The sequence below is a fragment of the Gobio gobio genome (genome assembly GCF_949357685.1).
Source record: "Gobio gobio genome assembly, chromosome: 15".
Classification (NCBI taxonomy): domain Eukaryota; kingdom Metazoa; phylum Chordata; class Actinopteri; order Cypriniformes; family Gobionidae; genus Gobio; species Gobio gobio.
The window spans coordinates 24,726,160-24,754,076 of NC_137108.1; the positions used below are offsets into that span (position 1 = coordinate 24,726,160).

Consider the following 27,917-nt stretch of genomic DNA (forward strand, 5'->3'; position numbering starts at 1 on the left):
CGTTATAAACCCTAATCCCCTAAAACAACAAACACACACTGTTACGCAGGCAAGCCCTGAGCTGCCCTGCACTGCCTTACACTGCTTTAGGGAGAGAATAATCGAGTGATCGCGTCCCTTAAAACCTGGCCCACATGCGAGTGTGAGCATTGCATAATCAGCCAAACCATGTCTGAGGCTAAATATGGTACAGTTGAAACAATTATGAGGCAAGCACTTTGGCCAGAGATCACAAACACACACAAGAAGCTTAAAGCTGATGTCATCTACAGCCCAGAATATCACCCAAAGCCACAGAAATAAGCATTAGAGAGCGCAAAAAAGGACGTGTGATGTTTTAAAAGACTGGCCACAGAAAGAAACAGAGATAATATAACAATGAATGAACAGACTAATAATAGAGCTAATGGACACCTGACTTCTTTCCAGCAAAGACACGCACGCGTGTGTGACGGGCAAACATGCCATTAACATTTGATGCAGAGAGTCACCTAAATACAGCAGCTCTCAGACCAGTCGGATATGCATTATTCAACAACACAAGACATTACACGTCCATGTATATGTTAAAAGAGAGAGCAGAAGGGTGTTAAGAGCTTGAATGTTTTGTTTCCTCGCATACACGGAGAGATCGCTTCATCCAGCGCAGAAACGGAGATGTGGGAATTTGTGGAGTTTTTACGGAATGCTACAGCCTTTAGTTGGAGATGATGACACAGCACAAAGTCCACCGGGCCCGAAAAATCACTCAAATACTCACAAGCATGTGCAACCGACACTCGGCCTAAAAACAGGAGAGGGTTGGAGGGAAAAGACAGAGAAAGAGAGAGTGATGGAAGATGAGATGCCACTGGGGTATTCCAGCATGGATTAGTGACAGAGAGGTTATGTGTGTGTGTGTGTGTGTAAGAGGAGTGGAGGGATGGAGGTGTAATCGATGGTTTAAAAGGTTTTTCAGTCTCACCAAAACACACACACACACACACACTATTCTTTCATAGCTCACTATGAAACACAAAACTCATCTGAACAACACACACACATACAGAGTACATGTCAAGCACCAATTTCATCTCTTCTGACTGTGGAAGTGTCAGAGGTTTGTAATGAAAGTCAAATGGCACTTTAAACCTGAAGAGTGTCATTTTTTCCAATGTTAAAATACTCGAAACATTTCCCTGAAAAGGCTGTGAATCTGTGGCGCTCTGTTCGAGATAGATGAAGGAATGTTTGAGAAAACAGTTTGTAAACAATCATTTTTCTATTTCATTTGGTGTAATGGTGCATAAATTACACACTTAAGTAAAAAAAAAAAAGTCTAGATGTAAAGTATAGCTAAATTAAATGCAAATACATAAACAGACCCATTTGTTTTAAAAACTTTCTCAGTATTTCACAATATTTAGAGGTAATGGTATTTTCTAGGAATGCACCGATCATGATTTTTCATTGTCGACTCCTCTTTTTTTTTACAAGCAAATTGTTGTTTATTTGGTCTATCAGGCCAAACTAGCCTTAAACAAAAAAATGTTTAGAGGCAACCACTGAATTTATTAATGATCGAAACAAAGATGCTACACAAGAAGAACGGCAGTTGTTTTTGATTTAAATTAGATAGTATAATTTCAAGATTTAAAGGAAAAACAGTATGGTCTGATTTTAGATTTGTGAAGGTATGCTACACAAGACACACCTGCAACAAAAACAGCAGACAGACTGAATGAAAATGAAAATTCACTCTCCAGCAGTAGGTGGCGTTTAAAGCCTTTCCTCGGTTGCTGCTGTACAGCATTATACGGAGGTAAGAGGAAAAGAAAGTGTCATCGAAACTTTTCTGAAGACAGTCAGTTCCCTTTAGAGATACATACACCCCCCACCCCTAATCAAATATTTATATTTTTCTTCCAATATATTTGGCATTGCGAACAGTGAGCTACAGTATTTCCTCTTCTGGCATGTCTCTGTTCTGCTCTTTGCATCCATCTTTAGCGTGTCCCGTCTCTGGCCTGCACTGATAACAATGATTCTGTGGTGAAGTAAATACTAATGTAATTTAGTATTACTAATGCAGTTAGTTTAGGCAAGAATTAAAAAAACTAAGTAAATTCTATATTAGTGCTCCATTTAAGCTTGTAGAAATTAAAGCATAAATATCAAAGTTATAAAATTATGTAAAACACCATTTTCAGATACTGGTGCTCCCATCATGCACTGGGGCATGAATAATTAATAAGGTTGCATTTTTCATTGTTTTCCAGCTGTATTTAACGGTTTAATCATTGCTTTTCTTGTTAGGTTTAGTAATTTGCTGTTTTGTGAATGTTACTGTTATTGTGTATTTTGTACCAAGTATTGACATTACTTCTATTATGTAAATGCGTTGTTTACACACTATCTACCTCCATTATTTACTTTAGATGTTCTAAGTAAAGAAAGCATACACTTTAAAAGCCTGGCTTGATTTAGCATTATATTGTTAAGTAAAACGTACTTCAAACAGAGTATGAAATTACTCAACAAACTTTAACTGGGCAAGTTAAATGTGCTTATTTTTCTTTATTTTACTTAATTGTGAAACTTACTTAAATCTTCATGTAAAAACTTGCAAAAAATTAAAAATATTTTATATATATATTCCCAAAGTATAGCTAAATGTAGACAGTTTAATACTGAGCTAATGCTATTATCTATGCCTAAATATTTAAAATAATTTTTTTTTTTAAATATGAATGTAATTAGTTTTACTATTCGGTGTAGTGATGCATAAATTACACACTTTAAAATTTTAAAAACACTTTGTAATGTTTCACATTCAGACCAAATGGCCACTTATATCTGCACAGTTATGTCATTTAATATAGTCATACAGAAGGCGTGTTGGGTTCTGTGTCTGTGTAACAGAATATCACAACTCAAACACTCTACACAAGAGTGTAGGACATCCTCTCCTCACAGCTCTCGAAACATTTTCCACCTGTCTTCCATCCAGGCGTTCATATGATTAACAGTAGTTAGTGCACAGGTGCACATGCACACACTTGCCTGCTCATATTCAATACGTTACACACACACAGACCATCCCTTGACTAAACACATACACACCCTAACTGATGAATTAGAAAGTGAGTGCCGTAAATGCCGGTGACAAACTGGTTCAAAGTTCAAAACAAACTCCAGTAAACTCTTGAACAGGTTTAAACACATGAAGAGAAGGACAGAGAGAAGGACACAGAGAGAGAGAGAGAGAGAGAGAGAGAGAGAGAGAGAGAGAGAGAGAGAGAGAGAGAGAGAGAGAGAGAGAGAGAGAGAGAGAGAGAGAGAGAGAGAGAGAGAGAGAGAGAGAGAGAGCGAACATGATCTTGCATTCCTCAGAAGAGAAGGAAAGGGGACGGGGTACGGAGGAGAGGGGGTGGGGTGGGGTGTTAAAGTGGCGCCAGACAGCATTTGAATTCCCGGCAGTTGACCACACAAACACACACTCTCACACACAGGTTTAGTGTGTGTGTATATAATGAATAAAAGTGTGTGTGCGCTGGCTTTCATTATTATTTGTCTTTAAATAGCATTATCACAAACTCATACACTGTTATATTTACCCGACTAGCTAAATATGGTCATACCCCAGACATCTATTGTTTTTAAATTATTATAATCACTACAAACTAGCCCTAGTAATGCTACTGCTAAAATACAAATTTTTGTATTTCTAAAATGTAAAAAAATATATATATATATTATTAATATTTCTAACATTTGTATTTGTTTTTCTATCACTGTGGAGACTTTCTATTGACATCCATTCATGTTTTCATTAGGAGTTGTGAATTATATAATTTAAATATTAAAAACATTGAAATATTAATGTTATTTTTTTAGAATTACTATTTTGTTGTTTTGAATATATCTAATATACATATAATATTGTATATTATTAAACCACATTTTTATTAGATTTTTTTCATAAACCTATTTTAACAATTTAAGACTTTGCAGACCTTAAAAGGGGGATTCTGGGCTGCAAAATGAAGGCAAAACCAGACCTACTCACACCTTGTAGCATCACAACACAAAAAAAACCAACATGTTTTACCAGTCGGTCACCCAGGGATTCACTGGGAGAGAGTGAAAGGTGGAGAACAGAGGAAAAGGAAATGGTCTCATATATAGGGCATATTGTGAGCAAAACACTCCTAATCTTATCTGAAGAGCTTGTGATCAGCACTTAACATCAGTTAAAGTCTCAACGTCACTGGATGCTGCGCTCAGAAAAACACACACATACGCACAATGCAGGTGTTACACTGAGTCATGCTCATGACAATGCAGCCTCTGTAAACTACCTGTATTACATTTCTCTCTCCCAACACACACACACACACACACACACACACACATATACACAGAGCAACATTCTTCCACAGCAGGCTGAATTTCATCAGGTTCAAGCACAGAAGCTCCTGATGACAGTCTGGACCCAAAACACACAATCCAACAGCAGCTTAGCGCTAATGAGCAGCAAAAAACGTCTCGGGAAAACAACTAAGTACAACGTGACAGAGGAAAGCAGAGTCCACAAACATAGTTGAAGCTTTAATCTTACTGAGAAAAAGACTTCAAATCATGTTAAAAGACTGACATGACCTAAAAGTTAAACATGTGTGTGTGTACCGCATCTGTTGAGTGCTATCTGTGTACAAAAGCCCAAGGCCTGAAGCATCAGTGTTCAGGAATAAGAAGCAAGCTTTTCCAAGAATGTGATTCGATGTGTGAGAGTTAGTGCTTGAGTAAATGAGTGTGTGTGTTTGGCAGAATGCTTTTCCTGGAATGAGTAATGCCACACAGGCTGCAGTGATTTAAGCTTTGAGCAGGAATGTGGGAGGTCCACGTTTTTTTTCTGCAAAACAAACCAGTGTGAGAGCATGTGTGTCAGCGTTAACAGAATGAGGGTTTGCTCAACCATAAGAAGATTGCCCCATTATCGGTTGTCAATGGCACGTCCATCAATATCAACACTTTGTCCATTATTTAAAATCAATAAACGTGGCTCACTATACGTAGTGTACAGGAAAAGCGTCTCTTCTGCAGCGTCCTAAATGAGTGAAAACAGATGTCCAAACTCTCTTTGCACAGTGCAATTATGTGCAAGTCTAATAAAAGGCTAATGGAGGTTTTCTCTGAAAGTGTAATGGAAAGCTGCAGTATGAAGTGTAAACATTGGTCGGATAGAGGTGTTTAAAATCAGCAGAAAAGGTCACTTAGCCTTTAGCATCTCAATAAAACGCACATTAACATTCACAGACACAGAATTAATTATGATTCTTTTTTTCTTTTTTTTAAATGAATTAAAAGGTATTTTACCCTTCAAGTATTTCAATGAATTGTATTTCTCAGGGTAGCTATTAGTCTGTACAGTCTTGGGACACTTTTTCTGATCCCAGAAGAACAGCCAAATTAGTGACTGATAGTGAGTCTTTAGATGTTAAAGCAGATTTTTCAGATTAGTTGTTCAACTAAGAAATTGAATATAGACCTTTCTATAACTAAACCAATTGAAGTTACTTTGTTTTAAGCTAGTGAACCAGGTTTTGGCTAAATGTATCAATAAAGACATGTTTTAATGCCATCTCAAGTGTTTGATATCCAGGATGGCATAATTCAGCATCATCAGCATTGATATAACATAAAATCATTTGTCGTGATATTTTTTAAATACACGTTTTTAGAAAAAACGTTTTAAATACACGTTTTTTTTGTATGGCCCTGTATGACGGCATCCCCGATGAGCGCGTGCACACGTCAACCAGAGCGAGATCAAGAGCGCACCCATCAACAAGCTTCGTTCGGGTTACAGAAGCCATCAGCAGCGCTGTCATTTTGTTTTTAAAGAAGTGTGTTTTTGGTTGTGAGGGAAAGATAACCTTGTTCAGCTTCCCAAATAACCCAGCGCTAAAGAAACAGTGGATGCAGTTTGTTTTTCCGGAGCAGCAACAGAGTTCTGAAAGTGTGTTCCCGATCACAAGTCGAAACCGCAGGCGGTGAGTGAAACTGCATCAAATATCTGTGTTTTATTGGCAATCGGCACGTAAGTGCATATAATGTAAACAACACGAATGTGTAGTGAATCGAAAGTTATCCAGGCATAATGCCATAAGGTATTTTGTGTGTGCTGTGTGTGTGTGTGTGTGTGTGTGTGTGTGTGTGTGTGTGTGTGTGTGTGTGTGTGTGTGTGTGTGTGTGTGTGTGTGTGTGTGTGTGTGTGTGTGTGTGTGTGTGTGTGTGTGTGTGTGTGTGTGTGTGTGTGTGTGTGTGTGTGTGTGTGTGTGTGTGTGTGTGCTCATGACTCTTTAGCTCCGCCCACAGCACGCCTGCACGAGCTCGGCTGTTTTTCGGAAAGAATCTGTCTTTCATAAATATGATAAAACTAAGGACTCCTCAGAGATATTGAAGGACGTAGTACTACTCTATAGGTACTCAAGATTAACATGAGATTGGCAGAAACTGTGTGTGTTTTGTACCCTTTAAATATACCTAGTCAAAAGACTTTATTTGATTACAAAAAAATATTAGAAACAAGTATATGTTCCCTTAAATTTGTTTACAGAATATATGATCAGCCATCATAACTGTTTGAGAGGGCAGACTAGAAAAACATGAAAAAATTAAAAAAAGCTAAGGTACAAAAAAAATATTTGTTTAAAGTATGTGAAATAATATTGTGTGTATTTTTCTCAAATTCATTTTTAGTATGGGTGATTCACCGCTGTCAAGTTTTAGTAAAACTTGCCTCACCATGCAGTCGAAAGGTGATTTTTCTTTTAAATTGGTGCTATATGTCTTGAGAAATCTGAAAAGGGGCTGCTGCATTCGCTTCTGCTAAAAAAGATACTAGCGAAACTTCAACATCCATAATGCACTGGGCTCGATCCGACTGTCTGTGGGCAGGTATACATGACAATGTAACAATACAATGCTGTTTGAAATTCGCCAAACTTATCCTTAAAAATGCAAGTAGAAAAATCAAACGATCAATTGGTTTATGCTTGAATGGAAACCAAAAGGCACTGTTGGGAATACACCCAAAATTGAGCACCCTGACAGCTTTAAATTCTTTCACATAGGCCTCTGGCTCTAAGTGAATCTTCAGTGGTTTGTCATGTTAATGAACATCCTACTGAAGGCTCTTCGGATATGTGAGGTATGCTATTGTGAAAGACAACCAACCACATAATAGAGCATCGGTTAAACTATTCTTTCTGCACGACACTTCAATCATCAACTTGATCTTGTGTGCTAGAAAACTGGGTGGGTACAAAAAGGGAACGCACAAAACTCACATTTGCTTTGTATGATTAACATTCTCCTGATGCTCGAAGAGGAAGACCAGAACAGAAGGGAAGGAAAGTGAGAGCGATGACATTTGACCTTACTAACTAGAGCGAGCCGGAACCTTAATCAAATATTGTAAATCTGTAGTACCTCTGATTTGAAGAAATGGGGAATTACACAGAAGAATTTAGGAAATGAAACCAGGCTGACGTGGTTCTTACGCTATTCTAGAGTATCATATGCGGTTGAGGAGATGGCATCATGCCTTCTTGCCATTGGCTGCGTGGCATGTGACCAACGGGGGCAGGGGCGTGTTGTGGAATGCAGGGTTAGGGGTGCAGCTATGGAAGGTCATGAGGTCAGGGTCATACACACACACACACATGTTTCCCCCCTCCCCCCGATCATACACAGGGGCCTCTGTGCTGCTGTCAGTCCATAAATGACTCCAACACATGGACGCTCTTGCTCGTATTCTACGCTGCCCCCGTAACCCACTGACATAGCAAACACACACAAACCACTGTGCTCCCCTGTTGGTGGACACACCATTATTGTTCTCCAGGGGTAAAAACAAACAAAATACTATTCAACCCCTGAGGACCTCATTCATCCCTAGAAATACACCATCCGTACACTTCCAGTGAAACATTTATTCCCAATGCTCCCAAATCAGGGTACAAGTTCCCCCAAGGGAAGCAGTGTAAGAAAAAAAAGGTACATACTGTATCGCAGCAGTGTTTAATACAGTCTCGCACATCAACGTCAACGAAAAATCCTGCCAATGTGTGTGACATTTACAGGCATTCCATTTGTGTTCAGAGAAATAGCATGACGGAGCAACCGTCTGATGGGAAACCAGGCAGTGAGGAAAATACAAAACACGCTCGCTCTCCGACTGCCTGGAACAAACACACGCACATGCTGCCGAACAGGATACATAAGCATGTAAACACAGAGAGGTGCTTGCTGATGTTGAACTGGTTCCAGAGAGACCTGAACAACTGAGGCGGCTGCATAACACTGACTAAATTAGAGCACATGGTCTCCAGTGTGACAATGTGAACGAGCGATAAAAGGCTGCTAATTATTGACAATTAACAATCTATTACAACTACATGGAAACCGGCTAACAGTGAGTACGACAATGACACACTCAAAAAAAAACATGTTAAATAAAATAAAGCAAAACACAATGTAAACTGAGCCAGGGTTCGAAATTAACTAGGGGGGCATCAGGACAAAAGCACCTGAAGATATAATTTTATTTATACAACAATTAGAATTTGATCGGACAAGCAGAGTTCTTTATCTTGGGTTAATTGAATCATTCATTCAACAACACTGATTCACTCAAGAGCAAAACAAGGGATTGTATTTATGAGTGAGTCATTGAATCATTCACTCAACTGGTTTGTTTAAAACACTGATTTAAACAAAAACAAAACACTGTTAGACAAAACAGACAAAAATGTATAAAGTAAATGGCAATATTGTGTAAATGTATTGACTTCTTGTTTATCTATATATATCGGCGAGCTGCCCACGAGACTATCGGTGCTGACGGCTGATATAGCTCTTAATATTTTATTCTAGCACTGGTTATATTATCACATAAAATATGAGTTATTTTAATGGTTAACAGCTTATGTAATTATTTCAGACTAAGAATTTCGGTAACACTTTATTTTACAGTGTCCTTGTTATCGTGGGCGTCTGAAGCAAAAAAAATTTGGGTGGGTCCTCTCTCAGAAAAAATTTAAGGGAGTAGATGCAAATCGCCTTGTTTGCTAAACATCTGGTTGGACAAGACTACGGAAATCACCTTATCTTTGAGAGTGGCAATAGTGTAGGGGTAAGACGCATGGCATCAAGTTTTGGCGCAAATCGACCCGCGGTTCGAATCCACCTTTTGCCGAACTCACTCTACTCCCTTTTCCCATCACATATCAGATGGGAAAGGCAATTATTTTCAATAAAAATGAAGAAAATATTAGAAAAGTGGAAATAAAGCATCTAACATGTGTTTAATAACAAGTATTCATCGGTTAGGGGTAGGTAAACAGACATGCGCTGAATTAGAGACTAGTGTTGTCAAAAATATCGATATTTCGATATGTATCGATACTGAAATATCTGAAACGATACGATATTCATTTTCTATAGTATCGATACCAGCCGCGCTCTCCTCTCCGACCGACAGCGAGTTGACACGCACCCACCTCTGCTCATTCAGTCCGGGTAACCCTCTAAACATGTCGAAAGCGCGTTCTACTGTATTTTTCCTTATGACAGCGTGTTAGTGTTGGCGTGACGAATCTGAATTTTGTGCAGGATTGCACATAACGTTAATTCTACTCTGAAGCGCACACACACATACCGTAATAAAGCCGCTTCTGACATACAAGGGCAAAAATTAGCTCCTTTTTCCAGCTTATTATGGTCAAATACACTCAAAAAATGTCTTGGTGAGTATTAACGTAAACACAGTTGTAAACAGTTCAGGAAGAATGTGTAACAGGAGTGTTTGGGATCCATGCGTGCGTCGGGTCTTAAAGGGACAGCGGTTATTTATTATTCAAACTACAAAAAGACAAACGATCACTTAGTGCTCTTGACTGATTAACTTGTGAAACTCTAATGGATTCATCTGTATTTCATTTTATATAATGAAGATTATCCAATGTTATTTTAAACTTGATTACTTTGTTTTTTTAAATTCAGTTTCTTACCTGAATACTGGTAGACCTACCTGAAAAAATAAAGCAGTCTATTTAATTTGTCTCTTTATTCTATGGTATCGAATATCGATACTTTTTTAGGTATCGTATCGAAGTTAGAAATTCCAGTATCGTGACAACACTATTAGAGACGATAAAAGTAAGTGTTTCCAATATAATTGATTGTTAAAAGTGGGTGGGTCTTATCCCACCCACATACAATGGTTCCGACGCCCATGCTTGTTACATATATTATACCATATATTATACATATATTATATATATGTACTTACCATAGTAATAACAGTAAATTATGGATAATTACATGCAACTAACCCTCAACCAAACCATAATATATACCCTAACCCTATAGTAAGTACATGTAGTAAATTATTATTACGCAGATTAATTGACTAAAATAAACTTAATTTTAAAAGAGCAGGCTTTATGATAAGGTACTACAAAGCAACTTCAAAATTGAATACATTTCTGCCACTGATGGGTAACGCTTACCGCAATGAGAAATAACAAACCAATATCACAAATTAAAGCTGCAATTTTAACCACCGACCATCTCATGAGACAGCACACAAATTACAGGGATAGTAATTCAGTATAATGTTGTACTAAATACACACTGAGGCCTGATGGGTAGACCATAGTGGAACCACAGACACTTTCAGATGTTACAGAGGAAATGAGATCAGCCAGGGTCAGCTAATGCCAGTTTGTGCAGACACACACCACCAAGAAAAGAAGAAACCCAGAAGAGGTGCGTATCATTCTCTGAATTCATGCAAAGTGGCAGTCAGAGAGTAAGGAACTGATAAGAGTTGTGTCTCTTATCTAATGTGATTTATGTGGCGAGAGCTTTCTCAATGCTGTTGATAGTGTCAGTGTTAAAGACCGACAGACACACACACGACTTTTATCAGGATGCACACCATACTGACACTGCTATCACCTCCAGTTCTCATAACAAACCACGGCTTTCAGAGAAAATGCTCTCTCACAGAAATGCACTACGAATGTATACTGCTGTGGGTGTTTGCAGGTAAGAACACAGACTGAAGAGATACTCAAATCTGATAGAGAATGAAGCACTTGGAAACCACATCCTATACTCAGTACTGTATCTTCGTCTCACTCATTTGCTTGTTCGCTCCCTTGCATACTCAGCAGCTGGGCTCACCTCGTAACTATCGAGGTCAGAATGTGGCCTGCACAGCCGTAGACTGATAAAACCACAAGGTACTTGTAGTAGTTATTGCCACCTGACTTAAAGCAACATTGCATCCCGTCTCATTCCTGACATTCGGCTTCATAAAGTCAGCATACAAATCTGCATTGTCTGTGGATTTAAGATGTGTGACATTATTTAGGTCTATTAGAGCAGGTCGAGAGGGCACAACCTTCATAAAATTTTTATTTTGCACACCTTGCTTCGTTAAAACTGCACTCCACATATGGAGTTTGGACAATATTGTCTAAACAAATCACAGCTGAAAGTGAAATGTGGTTTTCAAGTGTTGACATTGGTATTAGGTAGGCTAACGAAATTATGAGGTAATGCGTTTCTTTCAGGCCCGTCCCAAAAAAATGTACTCGATCCTTGCAGGCTCATGGGACACATTCTGGGCTAATCAGCACTATTTACAGGCTATTGAAGTACATGCCAGGCAAAGACTAGCACTATAGTGAGTTTCAATACACACACAGGCAACCAAGCGAGCAGTCTTACATATGTGACGATGGACCACAAAACCAGTCATAAGTCGCACGGGCATATTGGTGGCAATAGCCAACAAAACATTGTATGGGTCCAAATTATCGATTTTTCTTTTATGCCAAAAATCACTAGGATATTAAGTGCAGATATTTTGTAAATTTCCTACCATAAATATATATATATAAATATCCTTAGTAGTAATATGCATTGCTAAGGACTTCATTTGGACAACTTTAAAGGCGATTTTATCAATATTTAGATTTTTTTGCACCCTCAGATTCCAGATTTACAAATAGTTGTATTTTGGCCAAATATTGGCCTATCCTAACAAACCATACATCAACGGAAAGCTTATTTTAAGTCCTATGTATATTTTAAATGGACCCTTATGACTGGTTTTGTGGTCCAGGTCACATATAAAGTAATGATTTAGCTTTAGTAATACCTTTTTTCCATGGCTTTCAAATTCACAAACTTGAAAATGCAAGTTTGGCACTAGGCTAGAGGGATATCAGATATAATCATTTGTATTTCGCCGTCATTCTCTAAATGAAAAGATCATACACCAAAGTAATTGCAGTTTAGAACACTGAAATAATCCAAAAATTTTGGTTTAAGAGAAAAACAACAAGCTTAACTTATAAGGGAGGGGAGGGCTTATAAAAGTGAAAGTGACCATGACGTGCTCAGACTTCACGCAGCGCACGACGAACTTCATTTTCGTCCAAGTCCAGAGTCTGCAGCGCGAGACAACACTACAACGCATCTCGCGCGCACACACTGTTGTTTATGACGCCGCGCGCTCGAGTGTTGATAGAATGTAATAGTTAAAAGCCCGTTAAACTTAGAGCAACGTGGGTGGCGGGGTAACTAGTGCCGCTGAGAAAATCGTGATGTGAGGGAATTGATTGTGATTGAGTGTGTGTGTGTGTGTGTGTGTGTGTGTGAGTGTGTGTGAGAGAGAGAGAGAGAGAGAGAGAGAGAGAGAGAGAGAGAGAGAGAGAGAGAGAGAGAGAGAGAGAGAGAGAGAGAGAGAGAGACTCAACATGGATTCCCAAACATACCACAATAGGCCTCCTGAACACGGCTACTGAAACTTCCTGTAGTTGACGGGACAGTAAAAACTCCACAAGTACATACTGGACAAGTGGATACACGTTACAAAATAAATACTTGCGGCAAGAATGTTAACAGTTTTTTTAAGTGAATTCAAACTACTGGAAAGCATTCGTCGTAAAAGTAGGCGATCCAACGCCTGAAGGGAAATTAGTGCGCGGCTCTGTATTAGGTTTCACTGCACTTTAAGCTTAAAGGCCTATATTAAAAATGCCTAGAAGCTGGACCGACTGTAAAGTGGTCTAGTTTATAAACAAAGTAATGAAAACGTTTATTAAATACCCTGGTGAGAAAGCGGGGCTTCCATTTTGAATGTGCCATGCTACTGGTTCAAAGCTCGCGCTTGAGCTGCACACAGCTGGCACGCGCAGAGAGCGAGGAGGAACATTTTGGGGGGGAACTCTTTAACATTGTGTGGGAGATTCACAACATCGATTTCGACATATTTACAGGAACGGCAAAAGTACAAGCTGCTGTTTTAAAGTAATAGCCATTCAACAGGTTTATTGCGTTTTGCGCTGACAGTCAAGCGGTCATTGGGTGTGAATGTAACTATTTAAAGTAAAACCGCAAACTTGAGAACTTGTTAACATTAGAACTAACGTTACTAGAATGGACGCGCTGAGCTCGATTAGGCTACTTGTCTACAGTAGACTAACCTACACTGCAACACTTGAGGTTATTTAAATGAATGGACCGCATTATTTATTAGTGAAAACTGCCATTCAAGTTCACGAGTTACAAATATAGCCAAATAGATGAACCTGATAATGTAGAAATAGAAACAAAACATATCAGAGTTGGTTTGTCAGAGTAACAAGTCCTGAAAAAAACATTGTCAACTTTTCTAAAAGTAAAAGTCAGTTGTCAGTGAACTAATATCAATTTTGACACTGAATGGTATATAAGGCTGATTTGGCTGAAGTGTCGTAAAATCTGTACTTTTGATACACTGGCTCAACAAACTCACAAGTCAAAGAAATTTGTGGCAGCACTTGATAATAAATGCCGGACTAACTTACCCGAGTCCCCCGGGGTTTTCATGGTGAAAGTTATCTGCCCTTAACACACAGCAAGCTGGGTTAAGTTGTCAGTTCAGCAGTGGCGAGACTCGGCCTCTCCCGCTCCCCCGTCTCCAAAAGGCCAAACTTTTGTCCAATGTTGAGCACTCTTGTTGCTCCCGCTGTACTATGTCTGGTCTCTTTACACGATTCCTCCAAAGCCCCCGACCGACAGCGCAGAGTTTGGAAAGCGGCTCAGTAGGCTACTTCCACTGGCGCGACGGGACGGGGTGCAACGGAGTTCCGAAACAGCGCTTTCCCGTCTGTCCCGGGAGCGATCGATACAATCCCAACAAGGCAGAAAAGCAGCACTCAGCGTCTCCCTGTTACATATGCGCGCTCTTGTGCTCAGTTGATGATTTTCGCAACATTTTATCCTTGTGTTAGTTTGTCATCTGCTCTCCCGAGGCTCGCCATTCGCAGTATATCAGTCAGTTTCCCATTCTCTCTTTCACACCGACTTTTTTTCCTTCCTCCACTCTCCCTAGTCTGAAACTACTCGCTGTCTCCTCCCCCCCCCATCTCTCTCTCTCTCTCTCTCTCTCTCTCTCTCTCTCTCTCTCTCTCTCTCTCTCTCTCTCTCTCTCTCTCTCTCTCTCTCTCTCTCTCTCTCTCTCTCTCTCGGGTGTCGTGTTTCGCTCGCTGCTGCCGCACGGGGCCGCCCACACGGTCGGGGGAAGGAGGGGAAAGGGCGGGGGGCCCGGGCATTGGCTGAGTCACGCCCCCTCACCACGAGCCGGGGCTGGCGTCACTGCAGCACGAGGCGTCGTTATGGAGACCCGCCATAGCCACTGTCCGTGATGACATCACATCCGCGTCCTACGAGCTGCAGAGAACTTGAGATTCAGCGTCATCGCCCCCGTGAACGTCAGCAACAAGTGTTCTTCGAGTTAATTAGCCCTCTTTCTCTTTCATTTAATGATAATTGTCTACCCCCATCGAGAGGTAATAGTGCAGTGAATAATGATTTCCGGGATTTACCACGCAAGATCAAAGACTTAACTCTAAGGGCCACTCAAATATTTGATCTCAAAACAAAATGTCAAATATTATGTAGCATCATACGCTACAGGTGTATAGTGGAAATGTTTTATACGACAAATAAGGTATATATATATTATAGTCGGCTTATTTATACATCATTTCATGAATATCATACATTTTTACTTATGAACGTCAAGACGTTTTATTATAGGGTTATTTCTAGCTACATTTGACTGAATAAAAATGTTCCTAAAATAAGTGATGCTGATAATAAAAAAGATCTTGACACAGTCATGAAGGATCCTCTTCTCTCCAAAAACATTTTTTTATTTGTCGTATAGAGTTTTCAAAATATTTATCCTTTTTTAAAACAAATTTTTTTGTATTTTTGTTCAAAATATGTATTCATAAAAGCGTATTCAAGTCATTTTCTTTTTAAATGCATATTAATATATATGCATATTAAATATGAATGTACAGTCAAACCAAAATTCATTCAGACACCTTTAACATTTCTCACATGATCAGTTTATTCTGTATAGTTTAGAAAATGGTCATAAAATATGACAAGGAGTTAAACTGTGTCAGAACAAATTCATCTTGATAATGTCAGATAACTTTGATAGAGAGGTATGGATTACTATCAACCAATCAGCTGTCAGCTGGTAAATTTAAGTACACAATTAGATAATACCAATTTAGCAATGCTTAATTTTGTTCAGTCTTTGGTGTAAAAGGTTGCATTAGCAATTAAAGCAAAACAATGTCAGGTCAAAGTGTTTGAATAATTTTGGTCCCAAATTTTACTGGTAGTCCACTGTATGAAGAATTTTTGGGTATAATATGTCTCAGTTTACTTTATTTTGCTGTCCTCAATAACATAAATGATCTGTCCTGCACCAAAAAAAATATATCATTTTTGGTTTGACTATATGGCTGTTAAATAATAAATCATGGGTGTTTAACCTTCCCCATACCTATAACCTATACAAATGATATTTTCAATCAGAAACATATAACATGACCTTCCTGATTTTCTTCCTTCAATGATTACAAGAAGATGACCAGTAAAACAGAATTGCCTAATGACCACAATCCATTGAATTGCGCTGGCACGTGCATGAGTATGAGAACGAATTGAGAATATTGCTGTGGCACTGCCAGTGTGAGAAAATGTGTATGTGTGTGAATGTTTGTTTCCTGTATGATTTTGAATGTGATCCATCTGCTAAAGCATATACATCCTGTGTTAAAGCTGAGCACCTGAACTATAAAAGGACCCCCTTCCCTCCCTCGTGAAGAGTTTTTGAGTAAATGTGGTGTCTCTCATGAGCAGTGTAGCATGTCTCCTGTTCTAGATTAGCACATCCTACTGCTAGAAAACAGGGGGCTGAGGAGGGTTGGCACAAAATAACCTTAAAGTTGCACTACATAATATTATCCGTCCTTAAAAAGGTTTTTATCCCAATGAATAGTCATTTTGAGAAAACAAATGTATATGATTCTGCATTCTTTCCACTAGGCGTCACTAAATCCAAGAAGACTGTCATATCAGCCAGCGCAACATAAAATATTTGTGAAAACTGCTAGGTGCATAGTTTGGAATTTTATTTTTGAGCAACTCATCAAATTTCTCGACGTGATGGGAAGGCAAAGGCAAGACGGACAGGATGGCCTGCGTTTTATGAGCCATAACCTGATCAATTGTCCTTTCCTTTGAGAGGAAACCGCGCTGTTATTGTGCTGTGAGCTGTTCTGTGTGTTGAAGTGGTTCTCATGATTGTGCTTGTTGTTATTTGTGCTAGTCAGGCTGTAGAGTGACAGCAGGCATTTCTGGTCACAGGAAACAGACGTACCTCAGATAAGCATCTCAGCTCCATAATGCTGCTGCTGCTGCTGCTGCAGTCTGTGTGAACGTGTGTGTGTGTGTGTGTGTGTGTGTTTTGGAAATATCCAGTTCTGTCACATCTGTCCGAGACACCCCCTGTTTTCTTTCCCCCAGGAAAGAAAACAAGAGCAGTTACTGGGATGGGCAATTTCCTTTGACCATAGAGACAATAAATACAGTCTATTGTATTTACAAATGCACAATTTCTCCATCTTTTTTCATTTCCTCTCTCTCGCACTCTCTTCTACTTCTCTCTTCATTTATGCCTATCTCTGTTTCCTTGTGTGCTGAAATGTCTTCAACGGCATTGGCAAGTTGAAGGGAGTTAAAAAAAAAAGGCTCATATCATTGATAAAATAGGGAAGTTAAACACAAAAACAAACAACATCTTTCTCGTTCTGTTAAAACACTATTTTACGTTCACTATCTCTGCCAAAGCACAGTTCTGATTCATCCTATTCATCCTTTCCTTCACTTCTGTATTATTCATCCACACCATTATTTAGCACCATCAACATTCTCTTCCTCCACGTCCTCCGCTCTCCTAAATCTCTTCCATTCACTTTGTGTCAAGTCTTTAAAAGTAAACTCAAGGTTATCCGTTTCCCCGAAAGGTACTCTTCTCGTTCTCATACGTTATGTGTTTATGTATTGTCACACAACTTGCTTTCACCGCCACAGTTGTGTTTATGTTCAGGTACCAACAGCACACTCACCAAGTCTGGAAAAACACAAACATGGAAAAAGCTGGAGTGACTGGAGAAACATGTTTGGAGTCACCTACTCTATTGTATATTACTGTATGGAAGCCGTTAAGTTAATACAAATAATGAAATCAAAAATTGTATCTCTTAATATTATTTAAAGGAACACTGCACTTTTTTTTTGAAAATAGGCTCATTTTCCAACTCCCCTAGAGTTAAACAGTTGAGTTTTACCGTTTTCTAATCCATTCAGCCGATCTCCGGGTCTAGCAGTAGAACTTTTAGCATAGCTTACCATAGAATCTGATTAGACCGTTTGCATCTCGCTCAAAAATGACCAAAGACTTTCAATATTTTTCCTATTTAAAGCTTGACTCTTCTGTAGTTACATTGTGTACTAAGGCCGACGGAAAATGAAAAGTTGTGATTTTCTAGGCCGATATGGCTAAGAACTAAACTCATTCCTGCGTAAAAATCAAGGAACTTTGCTGCTGTACTACCATGGGTGCAGCGGCGCAATGATATTACGCAGCACCTGAAAATAGGCTAACTTCTGTCAACATAACCAACGTGACAACATGCTTGCACAGGGAGTGTGCTGGGGACTATTTTCAGGCGCTGCGTAATATCATTGCGCCGCTGCACCCATGGTACGGCAGCAAAGTTCCTTGATTATTGTGACACAATGAGATGCTAACGGTCTAATCAGATTCAATGATCTATGCTAAGCTATGCTAAAAGTTCTGCCGCCAGACCCGGAGATCGGCTGAATGGATTCGAAAACGGTAAAACTCAACTGTTTCACTCTAGGGGAGTTGGAAAATGAGCATATTTTCAAAAAAAGTGGAGTGTTCCTTTAATGGATCTCAGCTGACATTTTTTATTAACTAACATAAACAAAGATGATTAAATACTGTAATGAAATGCTTTTGTTAGTTAATTTTAGTTAATGTATTAACTAATGTAAAGTGTTACTATAGTGATTGTGAGATGAAGTTTAAAATAAGAAATAATGTAAGATATGGCAGCATGTTCTGTGAAATGTTCTGTCTTCATTGTTTAATGTAATTCTGTGATTTTCTTTCATATGTCTCAGTTGCAGCATAATAGGGGAAACCCCCCTCTTCTGTTACCCCACCCCACCAGCTCGTTTTCCCTGTTCTTTATGAGATGATCAGCATTTAAAATCGGAGTGACAGACAGATGCCGGAGTGATACAGTGCTTTCCAACACCCTTGCACAGTTCAGCCGTTCCTCCTCCCTCTGTTTTGCCGCTAATGAAGGTACATGCTCACGATACTCAGTCATGTCCCGAGTGACACCGCTTGTTCTCAGAAATTAGAGCTCTGAGTACAGATTTAAAACAGAGGTGTTTAAAAATATACATATAGCATGCATTGCACATTGAAAGACCCATGAGTGCTGTTGCACTGTCAAGTTAGATGGTAAAAGAGAGAGTACTCTGTTTAAGAGGGCCTCATTGTAGCTCTTTATCTTTTGGCCTCCTAGTGGAGTGAAGCACACAAATGTGATGGATCTGTTAGACAGAGCAAGAGAGAGTGAAGTGATTCCTCAAAAACAAGGGATGGAAGGAGAGGCCAATGCCGCCCTCGTGCACCACGCTACATGCTTTTAAAAGTAGATTGGTAGCTATTGCGAATTATATTCACGAAATAGAACAAATCATGTTTAATTATGAAAAATTTAATTGCTGCATATAGCAACTAATTCAAATAACACTTTAATAGTTCTGTTTTTTTTCTGTAGGAAGAACAAATGTTAAATGCGTTTTAAGTATACTGGACATTTGTATTACATAAAATGTCATATTATAGAAAAAAATGTAATCGATGTTGCATAATAAAAACTAGAACAACACATTTCTTGTGTCTACTGAATATAAAATATTGACTTAACAGGTTAATAAAAAAATAATACCAATATTAATTAAATGAACTAATAATGAAAAAAAAGTATGTTTAATGCCATGATTCGTCATTTTAACATCATATTGTCATTAAATGAGTGATGAATAACATGTATTTCATGTTTTTATTTTATGGAGCACCTTAGACATTAATGTCAGACATTAATGTTGTAATTATTTCACCATGCAATATTTTTACTGTAAAATGCTGCTCAGTGAGTGCAAATGTCCAGTACACTGGACATCAAAAAAATTACTAACTTTCCATTACGATGAATGTAGAAAATGTGGGATCAAAAAAAAAAAAACAATCTAATTTTCACATGCTGCCATTTCATATTCTATTTCTAAGCTGAACAAAAAATGACTAAATTATATGATATAAGAACTGTGTAGAAACAGAAAGAAGTCAGCCAGACAACATAACTGGCCCACATGGCCAGAATATTGTATTTATTTTGTCCTGAATGTTATTAGACAAGTGGAGACTTATATATTTGCATTGATAATCACAAATGAAGAATTACAATTTACAAGAAAAACTGAACTGTTTTAGACGGGCATATCTGCTTTTGTTTCTCTATCTGTGTGTGTTCGTGTGAGAGTGAAAGGATGAGAGAGCATGTCAATGGGCTCTTTGTCATCAAAGAACATGTTTATTTTCAAGTTTGGCGCTCCAACTGTCAGGACTCTCATCATCTCCCTTTAGTGCCCCTCCTCTCTCTTCTCTGTATTCTTCCTCCAGTCTTTAGGGTCATGTTCCATAGTTTAAAGCGCTTTTTGTCTGCTCACCACTATAACAGAACTGACAATCCCTCTCTCCCACTCACCCTCTCTCTCCATCTCCCTCTCCCTCTCTTTCTCTCAGCTGGTTTTCGCACAAGAGTAATAGGATTACCACACACTGCTCTGCCAAGGACAGAGACTGGAGGGGGAGACAGGAGGACAGGTTAAATAGGGGGATGAAAAGGGAGAGAGAGGAGCGGGAAATCAGAGGGAAATGAGGAGTACAAGCTGAAGAACAGAATGCGATCTCGGTGCACACCCCCCTTCTTATAGCCCCTCAGAGTAACAGGCCAGTGATATTTGAGGAGCGATGGAGCGATATGTCTTGCACTATGTCAGTTGCTATATTAAGCACACAGTGTGTGTTGATAGTGTCCCTAGTATCTTGCTTAGGATCAAACTCTTCCTATTGGCACAGTTCACTGTTTCCACTATCACCCGTCTCTCTGAAGCTTCCATACCTTCATTCCCGCGTAATGGATCTGTATCCGGTACAGCTGTCATTTCAGAGGCGGGGAGCTAATCAGAGGTCCGATTTAGCAGCATGACAGGCCTAAACCGGGGTCACAACAGGGCTGCTACTCACTGCTGCTGATAGCATGCCAGCTGCTGAACTTCATGTAACTCAAGCTGTCTCAAATCACTACACGACATACCACAGATAACAAAAATGGACTTCTGTTTTACACATACCTCAGATTCATATCTGAAACTCCAGCGCAGATACACAGAAGCTCAATCTTACTTGCTTTGATGCGCGAGAACAGACCTCCTTGGTTTTTGCGGAAGGTCAAACATGCTGCATAACACGTGAGAATGGTTCTTACACATCAAGCAAACATGCTTGACCTTCCATTTACCATATCTGATGTGTGCGTTGATTAATTTATATGTAAATAAAAAATATATTAAATAAAAGCTTAAATTGAGCGATCGAGTCTCTTCGGAAAATTTGAACTGAACCGCTCAATTCATATGGATTAGTTTCACAATCTCTTTATGAACTTTTCAAAGCATCAAAGTGGCAGTTGCGTAGACTGTCAATGGAAGGACAGAAATCTCTCAGATTTAATTCAAAATATCTTCATTTGTGTTTCGAAAATTCTTACAGGTTTGGAAAGACATGAAGGTGAGTAAATGATGACAGAAATTTCCTTTTTTAGGTGACCCTTTAACCCTATAAAGTCGCAACGTTCTGTTCTGTTTTGGTTTCATTCTGTTCTCTTTTCTGCTCTGCCTGAGTTCTGTTTGCTAGTTAGTTTCCTTACTGACTTACGTTCATCTGTGGTCCATTTAGTTCTCTTGTTATCTGTGTTCCCTTAGTTTCTTCAGATCTTTGTCCACTATTGTTTATGTTTGTGTGGTAATGTTATATGAGTTTGATTCCTGTATTCTCCTGCATGTTTCCAAATAAAATCATTGCAGCCACAGATACGTGACAGAATAAAGGACATTAAAAAAACTGATATGGTAAAATAAATTATTAGTAAGGACTTACCTGCTGTTCACCTCCTGTTGCTAGAGCTATCTGGACTGCTCGCTCTGTGTATTTTTCCACACCAGCCTTAACAAGTGGTCCAAGGCACACCTGCCGGTGAACGGTCCTCAGGGGGATTTTGCCGCTTTCGTGGAGTGGGTGCTGTTGAACAACGGATCAACGTTCACCGTCTGCCCCGCTGTGGAGCATATCACCAGCCCCACTCCAGACCCAAAGCGCTGCCAGCCATCTCCCACACACTGCATGGAGCAAACACCAGAGCCCAACGCAGACAAGGAGCCCAAGCCTGCCTTGATGCCTACACCAGAGCTAATTGCATATTGCCCCTGAGCCTGAGCCCAATGAAAGGTCTGACCAGGTGTGTGAGCTGGCAACACTGTCTGTCCCAGTGGGTGTGCTAGTAGAGAACGAGGGCATGAAGGGAAACCCTGCCCGCAGAGGGTGAGCTATACCTGGCTTCTGGTAATATTTATGTGGATTTGGAAGAGGAAAGTCCCTGTAGTCTTCCGTTCCCGCTGGTCCCGCCGCGCTCCAAGTCAACCGCCATCTCCGCTGATCTTGTCCAGCTCCAAGACTCCTGCATCTCTGCTGGCCCCCAGCTGTGAGACTCCTGCAACTCCAGTGATCTCACCCAGCTTTAAGACTCCTGCGTCTCCAGTGATCCCACCTAACTCCGAGACTCCTGCAACTCCAGTGATCTCACCCAGCTTTAAGACTCCTGCATCTCCAGTGATCCCACCCAGCTCCAAGATTCCTCCGTCTCCAGAGATCCCACCCAGCTCCAAGACTCCTGCATCTCCAGTGATCCCACCCATTCTCACTCTCCCAGCTCCTCTTCCAGAGACAGCCAGTCCTTCAGTCCTATCTCCACTGGTTCCCTTCATTCCCTTGGCTTCCTCTCTGTTGAATCCTCTCTGCTGCATGGATCTGCCTCAGGTCTTCCAGTCTCCAGCTTCGCCTTGGCGAGGGGATCACCTGGCTCTGTCTCCAGCCACTGAGCTTGTCACTCCACCTCGGCTCGTCTGCTCCACCATGGCTTCTCCCTCCCTTGGCTCCACCTGGGACCATCAGCCTTACGGTTTTACCGGCCTCCCTCGTACCTCTGGCTCTGCCTTGGTCAGTCATTGCTCTGCCATGGACTTCTGGACCTTCAGCTGCGCTTCATCCCTCCACCCCTACGGCTCCGCCGGGTATCACCTTCCCTCTGGCTTCGCTTTGGTCCTCTGGCACACTGGCTCCACCTCGGATACTCGTTGTTGCGTCTTCGCCTTGGTCTCGTGATCCATTGGTGTCACCCAATCTTATCTTCTCTTCGGCTCCGCCTGGGTCTCCACCTCCATCGGCTCTGTCTGTCGTCCCCCTGGTTCCCAATCTCCATCATTGCTTCCCCCTCTGTTGACTCTGGGCCCGTCAACACGGAGACGCGTATCACTGTATACGTATACATTTTAATCGTATTGGCGTTTCGTCCACACGGATCCGGCGTTTTGGGAGACTGAAACCGCTATTTTTTGAAACCGGGTCCTAAAGTGGATAAATCTGAAAACGACACCCTTGCGGTTTTGTGTATACAGCCAATCCGTATATTTTGTGAAACGGTGATGTCATCACACCACGTCCTGCGCGGGGAAGACTAGAAGGAATACAACTAGGGGCACTGGGCATGCGCACATCAATACTGCGTTGTTTAATTACTGTATTGGCATTATTGTAAGGGTATGTTTAGGGTTGGGGTAGGTGTATGCGTTAATAAAACACATCTGGTAAGTAGCAAATTTATTTATTGTTATTTTATTGTGTGATTTTACCTTACCTCCGACTGTTGCCATACCCCTTCTAGCCACAACTCTTCTTCTCCGTTTTTAGTGTATTTCTGTGGCAGAATTACAGTGCCACATACTGGCCTGGCATGTATACTACATTGTTTTGAGCCGTTTTCATGCTCTCGTGTGTACGCAGATATTACTTGAAACGAGGGGAAAAAAAAGATCGGATAGGGAAAGTTCTGGCTTCGTGTGGACGGGGCCTCTGTTGACTTCACCGTGGCTGGGGTTAGTTTTAGAGTTTGACAGCCTCTGGTCACTATCTGCGTATTGAGTTCTCAAAAAAACGACTTTTGCGTTTCACAGGGGAAAAAACCCTGCATACTGTTATAAAATGACATGAGGGTGAGGAAACAATGTTTTTTTATTGTACAAAATGAGTGATTTTTTCCTCTAATAGAATTTCCTGAGCTGCAAGAACTATGTTGTAAAACAATTTAGACAGTTCATTAGTCTCTGATCATTCAAAATCAATTCAGCATTTAGCCACATCAATCTACAAACTAAAAATAAGAAAAGAAAATATGGCTATTCATCTTTTTGACTTTAATAGGTATGTGAAGCTGAAGAGTTGAAGAGATATTTCTGCTGTATGACAGATGTACATTATTCTCTGTGTGTGTGGGCAAATCGCAGAGATAGGAAATCTGTGTAGGTACCAAATTCATGCTGTGGGCACTAGATGTTCCTAATGACTCACCAAGTCCATGTGTAATGTGGGACACCCCCATATTTTCTCAGTTTTGTGTATTTGTTGGTTTCATGCTATTATGATCTATATTAACTGACAAGAGGTGGTGGTATGTTCAAGATAGAAGCCAGGAACCCAAAGCTCCACAGTTCAAACTCTGGAAGGGATGGTCTATTAAGTTTATCAATGTATACAGAGTCCATTGTCTAATTTTCACTCTTCACATCACCAAAAACACTACGCTACTAGCAGAAGCAGAAGCCAATGAGCGTGAGGATACTCTCCAACATTTAGTGAAACACTGCAGGTCACACTATTCAACATGGTGAAATAGTGAGGGGGTGGTGCATACCATATATAATTAAAACACTCTTCATAGAAAACTATTATGATGATTCTTCCTCTCATGTGAATGTACACCATTCCGAGGAATATTCACATAAACATAATTTATTTTTTAACGTGGACATTTTTTCAAATTAGGACCAAATCACAGAATGCACCTTTAACAGCTGTCATAAAATAATGCTGTAGAATTTCCAATCAGGCACTAAACAGAATTCAGGTAATGGGATCAATCAAAAGTCACACCATTGAGATTTGTCCAGGTATTGTGGACTTCATTGAGGTTCCCTTGTAAATGCTGTACTAAGCAGCTGATGCTGTGCGTTTTTCTGCTAAATGTGCTTAATGAAACCATGTCATAGGTCATGTGGGAGTTTTTGAATGCTCTGTTATGTCTAAATCATGAGCACACATTCCTCACAAAGGTCACAGGTGTGACTAATACAGCTGATCACTAACCATTTGTGTGTTCAGGCTGAATGACAATGGGTGCTTAAGAGTCGTGTCATATTTTCAAGGCTTTGTTTGCTCAGTTCAGGTGCGGCGGCTCAGGGCAGGGTGTGAAAACACACAGGTAGAGGAAGGGAATTTCATTGTTTGTGTGAGAATGTCCTCCAAAACACTGAATGTCTTCTGGCATCAGACGAGTTCCTCATGCCCACACGGACATCTGCATTTGTTTAGGTTTTAATCATTGTTGCAGGATTTCATGACAAAGATACAGTGTTATGGTTGATAATCTAACATAAACAAAAGAGCATATGCTCCAGCCCCATGTTTGTGGAATTTACTGTGCTCCTGTTACACACCTGAAATGCCACCGTCATCTGTTCCATCTTGGACCACTGTTACACACACATGCAAACACACACCTGTGCCTCTGAAACGACAGATTGGCCACCTGTCTCTGTGAGTGGGCGGGTACAGTCTGAGGCAGATTGTGAGTGGGAGCAGAGATGACTGACGCGTCCTGTGACCAATCTGTACACATCTCACGGCTTCTGCAGACTGATTTCGCTGTGAGCATTCTCAATGGAAATCCTCGATTTGAGATATGCCAAAAACCTTTAGAGCCTATCACCTGAACAGTAAATGTCATGTGACTAATCAATAGACTGCAGCAACTTTTTCAGCAGCCTGAAAGTATTTTTCCTATTCATTTTAACTTATAAAGTTTTCATTAAAGAGTTAAAATGCCAGGAACCAAACAAACCTGCAACGAGGTGAATCACATTACAGATTTTGATTTGAAGCAACAAAAAAAAAGCATTTGAAAGACTATGTAATTAACAGGTTTAAAGAGAGAAATAACTACAACCTCATGGCCATGGAGCATTGCGAATTATCAAAATAAAGTAGTTTGAGTGCATAGAGAGACTGATATAATTTCTTGATGTCACTATTATGTTATTCCCAGTGCTTCATGGAAGTGGATGGACGCTCCAAGGCAAAATGTGCCTTGACCATTCTTCTAGAAGCACATTGGTCAGGCACTGATGTTGGATGAAAAGGCTTGGCTTGCAGTCTCCACAATTCATCCCAAAGGTGTTCTATCGGGTTGAGTTCAGGACTGTGCTCAGGCCAGACTCTGTGCACTCAAGTTCCTCAAAACCAAACTCGCTCATCTGTGTCTTTATGGACCTTGCTTTGTGCACTGGTGCGCAGTCATGTTGGAACAGGAAAGGGCCATCCCCAAACACAAAGTTTCCACAAAGTTGAGAGCATGAAATCTTCCAAAATGGTATGCTTTAGCATTAAGCGTTCCTTCCACTGGAACTAAGGAGCCAAGCCCAAGCCCTGAAAAACAACCCCACACCAAACTTTACACTTGGCACAATGCAGTTTTCCTGGCAACCGCCAAACCCAGACTCGTCCATCGGATTTCCAGACAGAGAAGCGTGATTCATCACTCCAGAGAACACGTCTACACTGCTCTAGTGGCAGTGTGCTTTACATCACTGCATCCGATGCTTTGCATTGCACTTGGTGATGTAAGGCTTGGATGCAGTTGCTCAGCCATGGAAACCTATTCCATGAAGCTCTCTACACACTGTTCTTGAGCTAATCTGAAGGCCACACAAAGTTTGGAGGTCTGTAGCTATTGACTCTGCAGAAAGTTGCATGACCCCACTCTGTGATTTTTCGTAGCTGAGTTGTTGTTGTTCCCAATTGCTTCACTTTGTCAGTCTACATGCCTAGGTGTTTGATGGCCATGGAAGTGATTGGAACACCTGAATTCAATTATTTGGAGGGGTGTCCCAATACATTTGGCAATATAGTGTATTGCTGCGTCCCAATTTGCCTACTTATACTATGACCTAAAAGTATGTACTCTTTTTGTGAAGAAAAAGTACATACTTTTGAGTGTGTAGCAGAAGAGTATGCAAGCTTTGGGACATACTACCTCGTCATCTTTAACGGACATTGTCGCTTAGTTACGTGCATCCCATCATCGTTTAAACTGCCCTGTCAATCATCATCACAGTTCAAATCCTTCACATTCAATTTAATTTCCTACCGTATCGGAGAGAAATGTAGTAGCACGTTGATCTGCCATTCGTGGGTCTTCAATGTAGAGACTCCCCTCATGTGTTTGCAGTTTAAATATAATGATGCATTTAAAAGTTAATGGCCAAAGGTATCATTACAAAAGTTATCAATGCTGCTGCAGGTGAAATATAATGTGGCTAATATTGAATAAATATATTTTTGTCTGGTTAAATACTGATAATTGCTCACTCAAACCCCTTTATCTAACCCTCTCTCTACTTAACCGTCGGACTCGCATAACCGTCATGTTTGTAGGTTTTTAACACTTTTTATCCGTGTTTGAAGTTCTAATCGAATCCTCGTCCATTTCGCAATGGGTTGTGGGCAATATCAGCCGTTAGAGTGCGCATCGATCTGCACTTCGAATTCTGACCGGAAATAGTAGACCATCCGGGAATCTTTGGAATACTCTTTTCAACATACTACGTTCTGGGACATACTAATTCTTTTTTCGAATACTATTTAGTACGGATAGTATGCGTATTGGGACACAGAATATGTCTGAATTCACAGTACTCATAAAAGAGTAGGCAAAAAGTACTCAGACAACCTACTTTTTCTGGGAAAATTCTGAAGTGTGTATATAATGGACATTTTACTATCCCATGAGGCCATGGTAATGGCAGTCGAGCGACGTAACTGACGCTGGTAGGTCACATGATAATGACAACATGGCGAATGTAGTACGTCCAGATTACATTCATATTACACACATTCATACTATATAGAATGTACTTTTTTACTGGCAGTGAAGTAATTACTTATTCAA

General features: G+C 40.2%; 1 protein-coding gene across 1 annotated transcript in view; it reads right to left on the bottom strand.

The window, feature by feature from the left end:
- The window catches only part of erfl3 (Ets2 repressor factor like 3), a 48,903-nt gene extending 34,404 nt beyond the window's left edge, over positions 1 to 14,499 (bottom strand). The window contains exon 1 of the mRNA XM_079837311.1: positions 13,914 to 14,499. Coding sequence (XP_079693437.1) covers positions 13,914 to 13,935 — 22 coding nt within the window. The 5' untranslated portion in view covers positions 13,936 to 14,499. The remainder of the gene's footprint in view (positions 1 to 13,913) is intronic.
- Between the last annotated feature and the right edge of the window lie 13,418 nt (positions 14,500 to 27,917).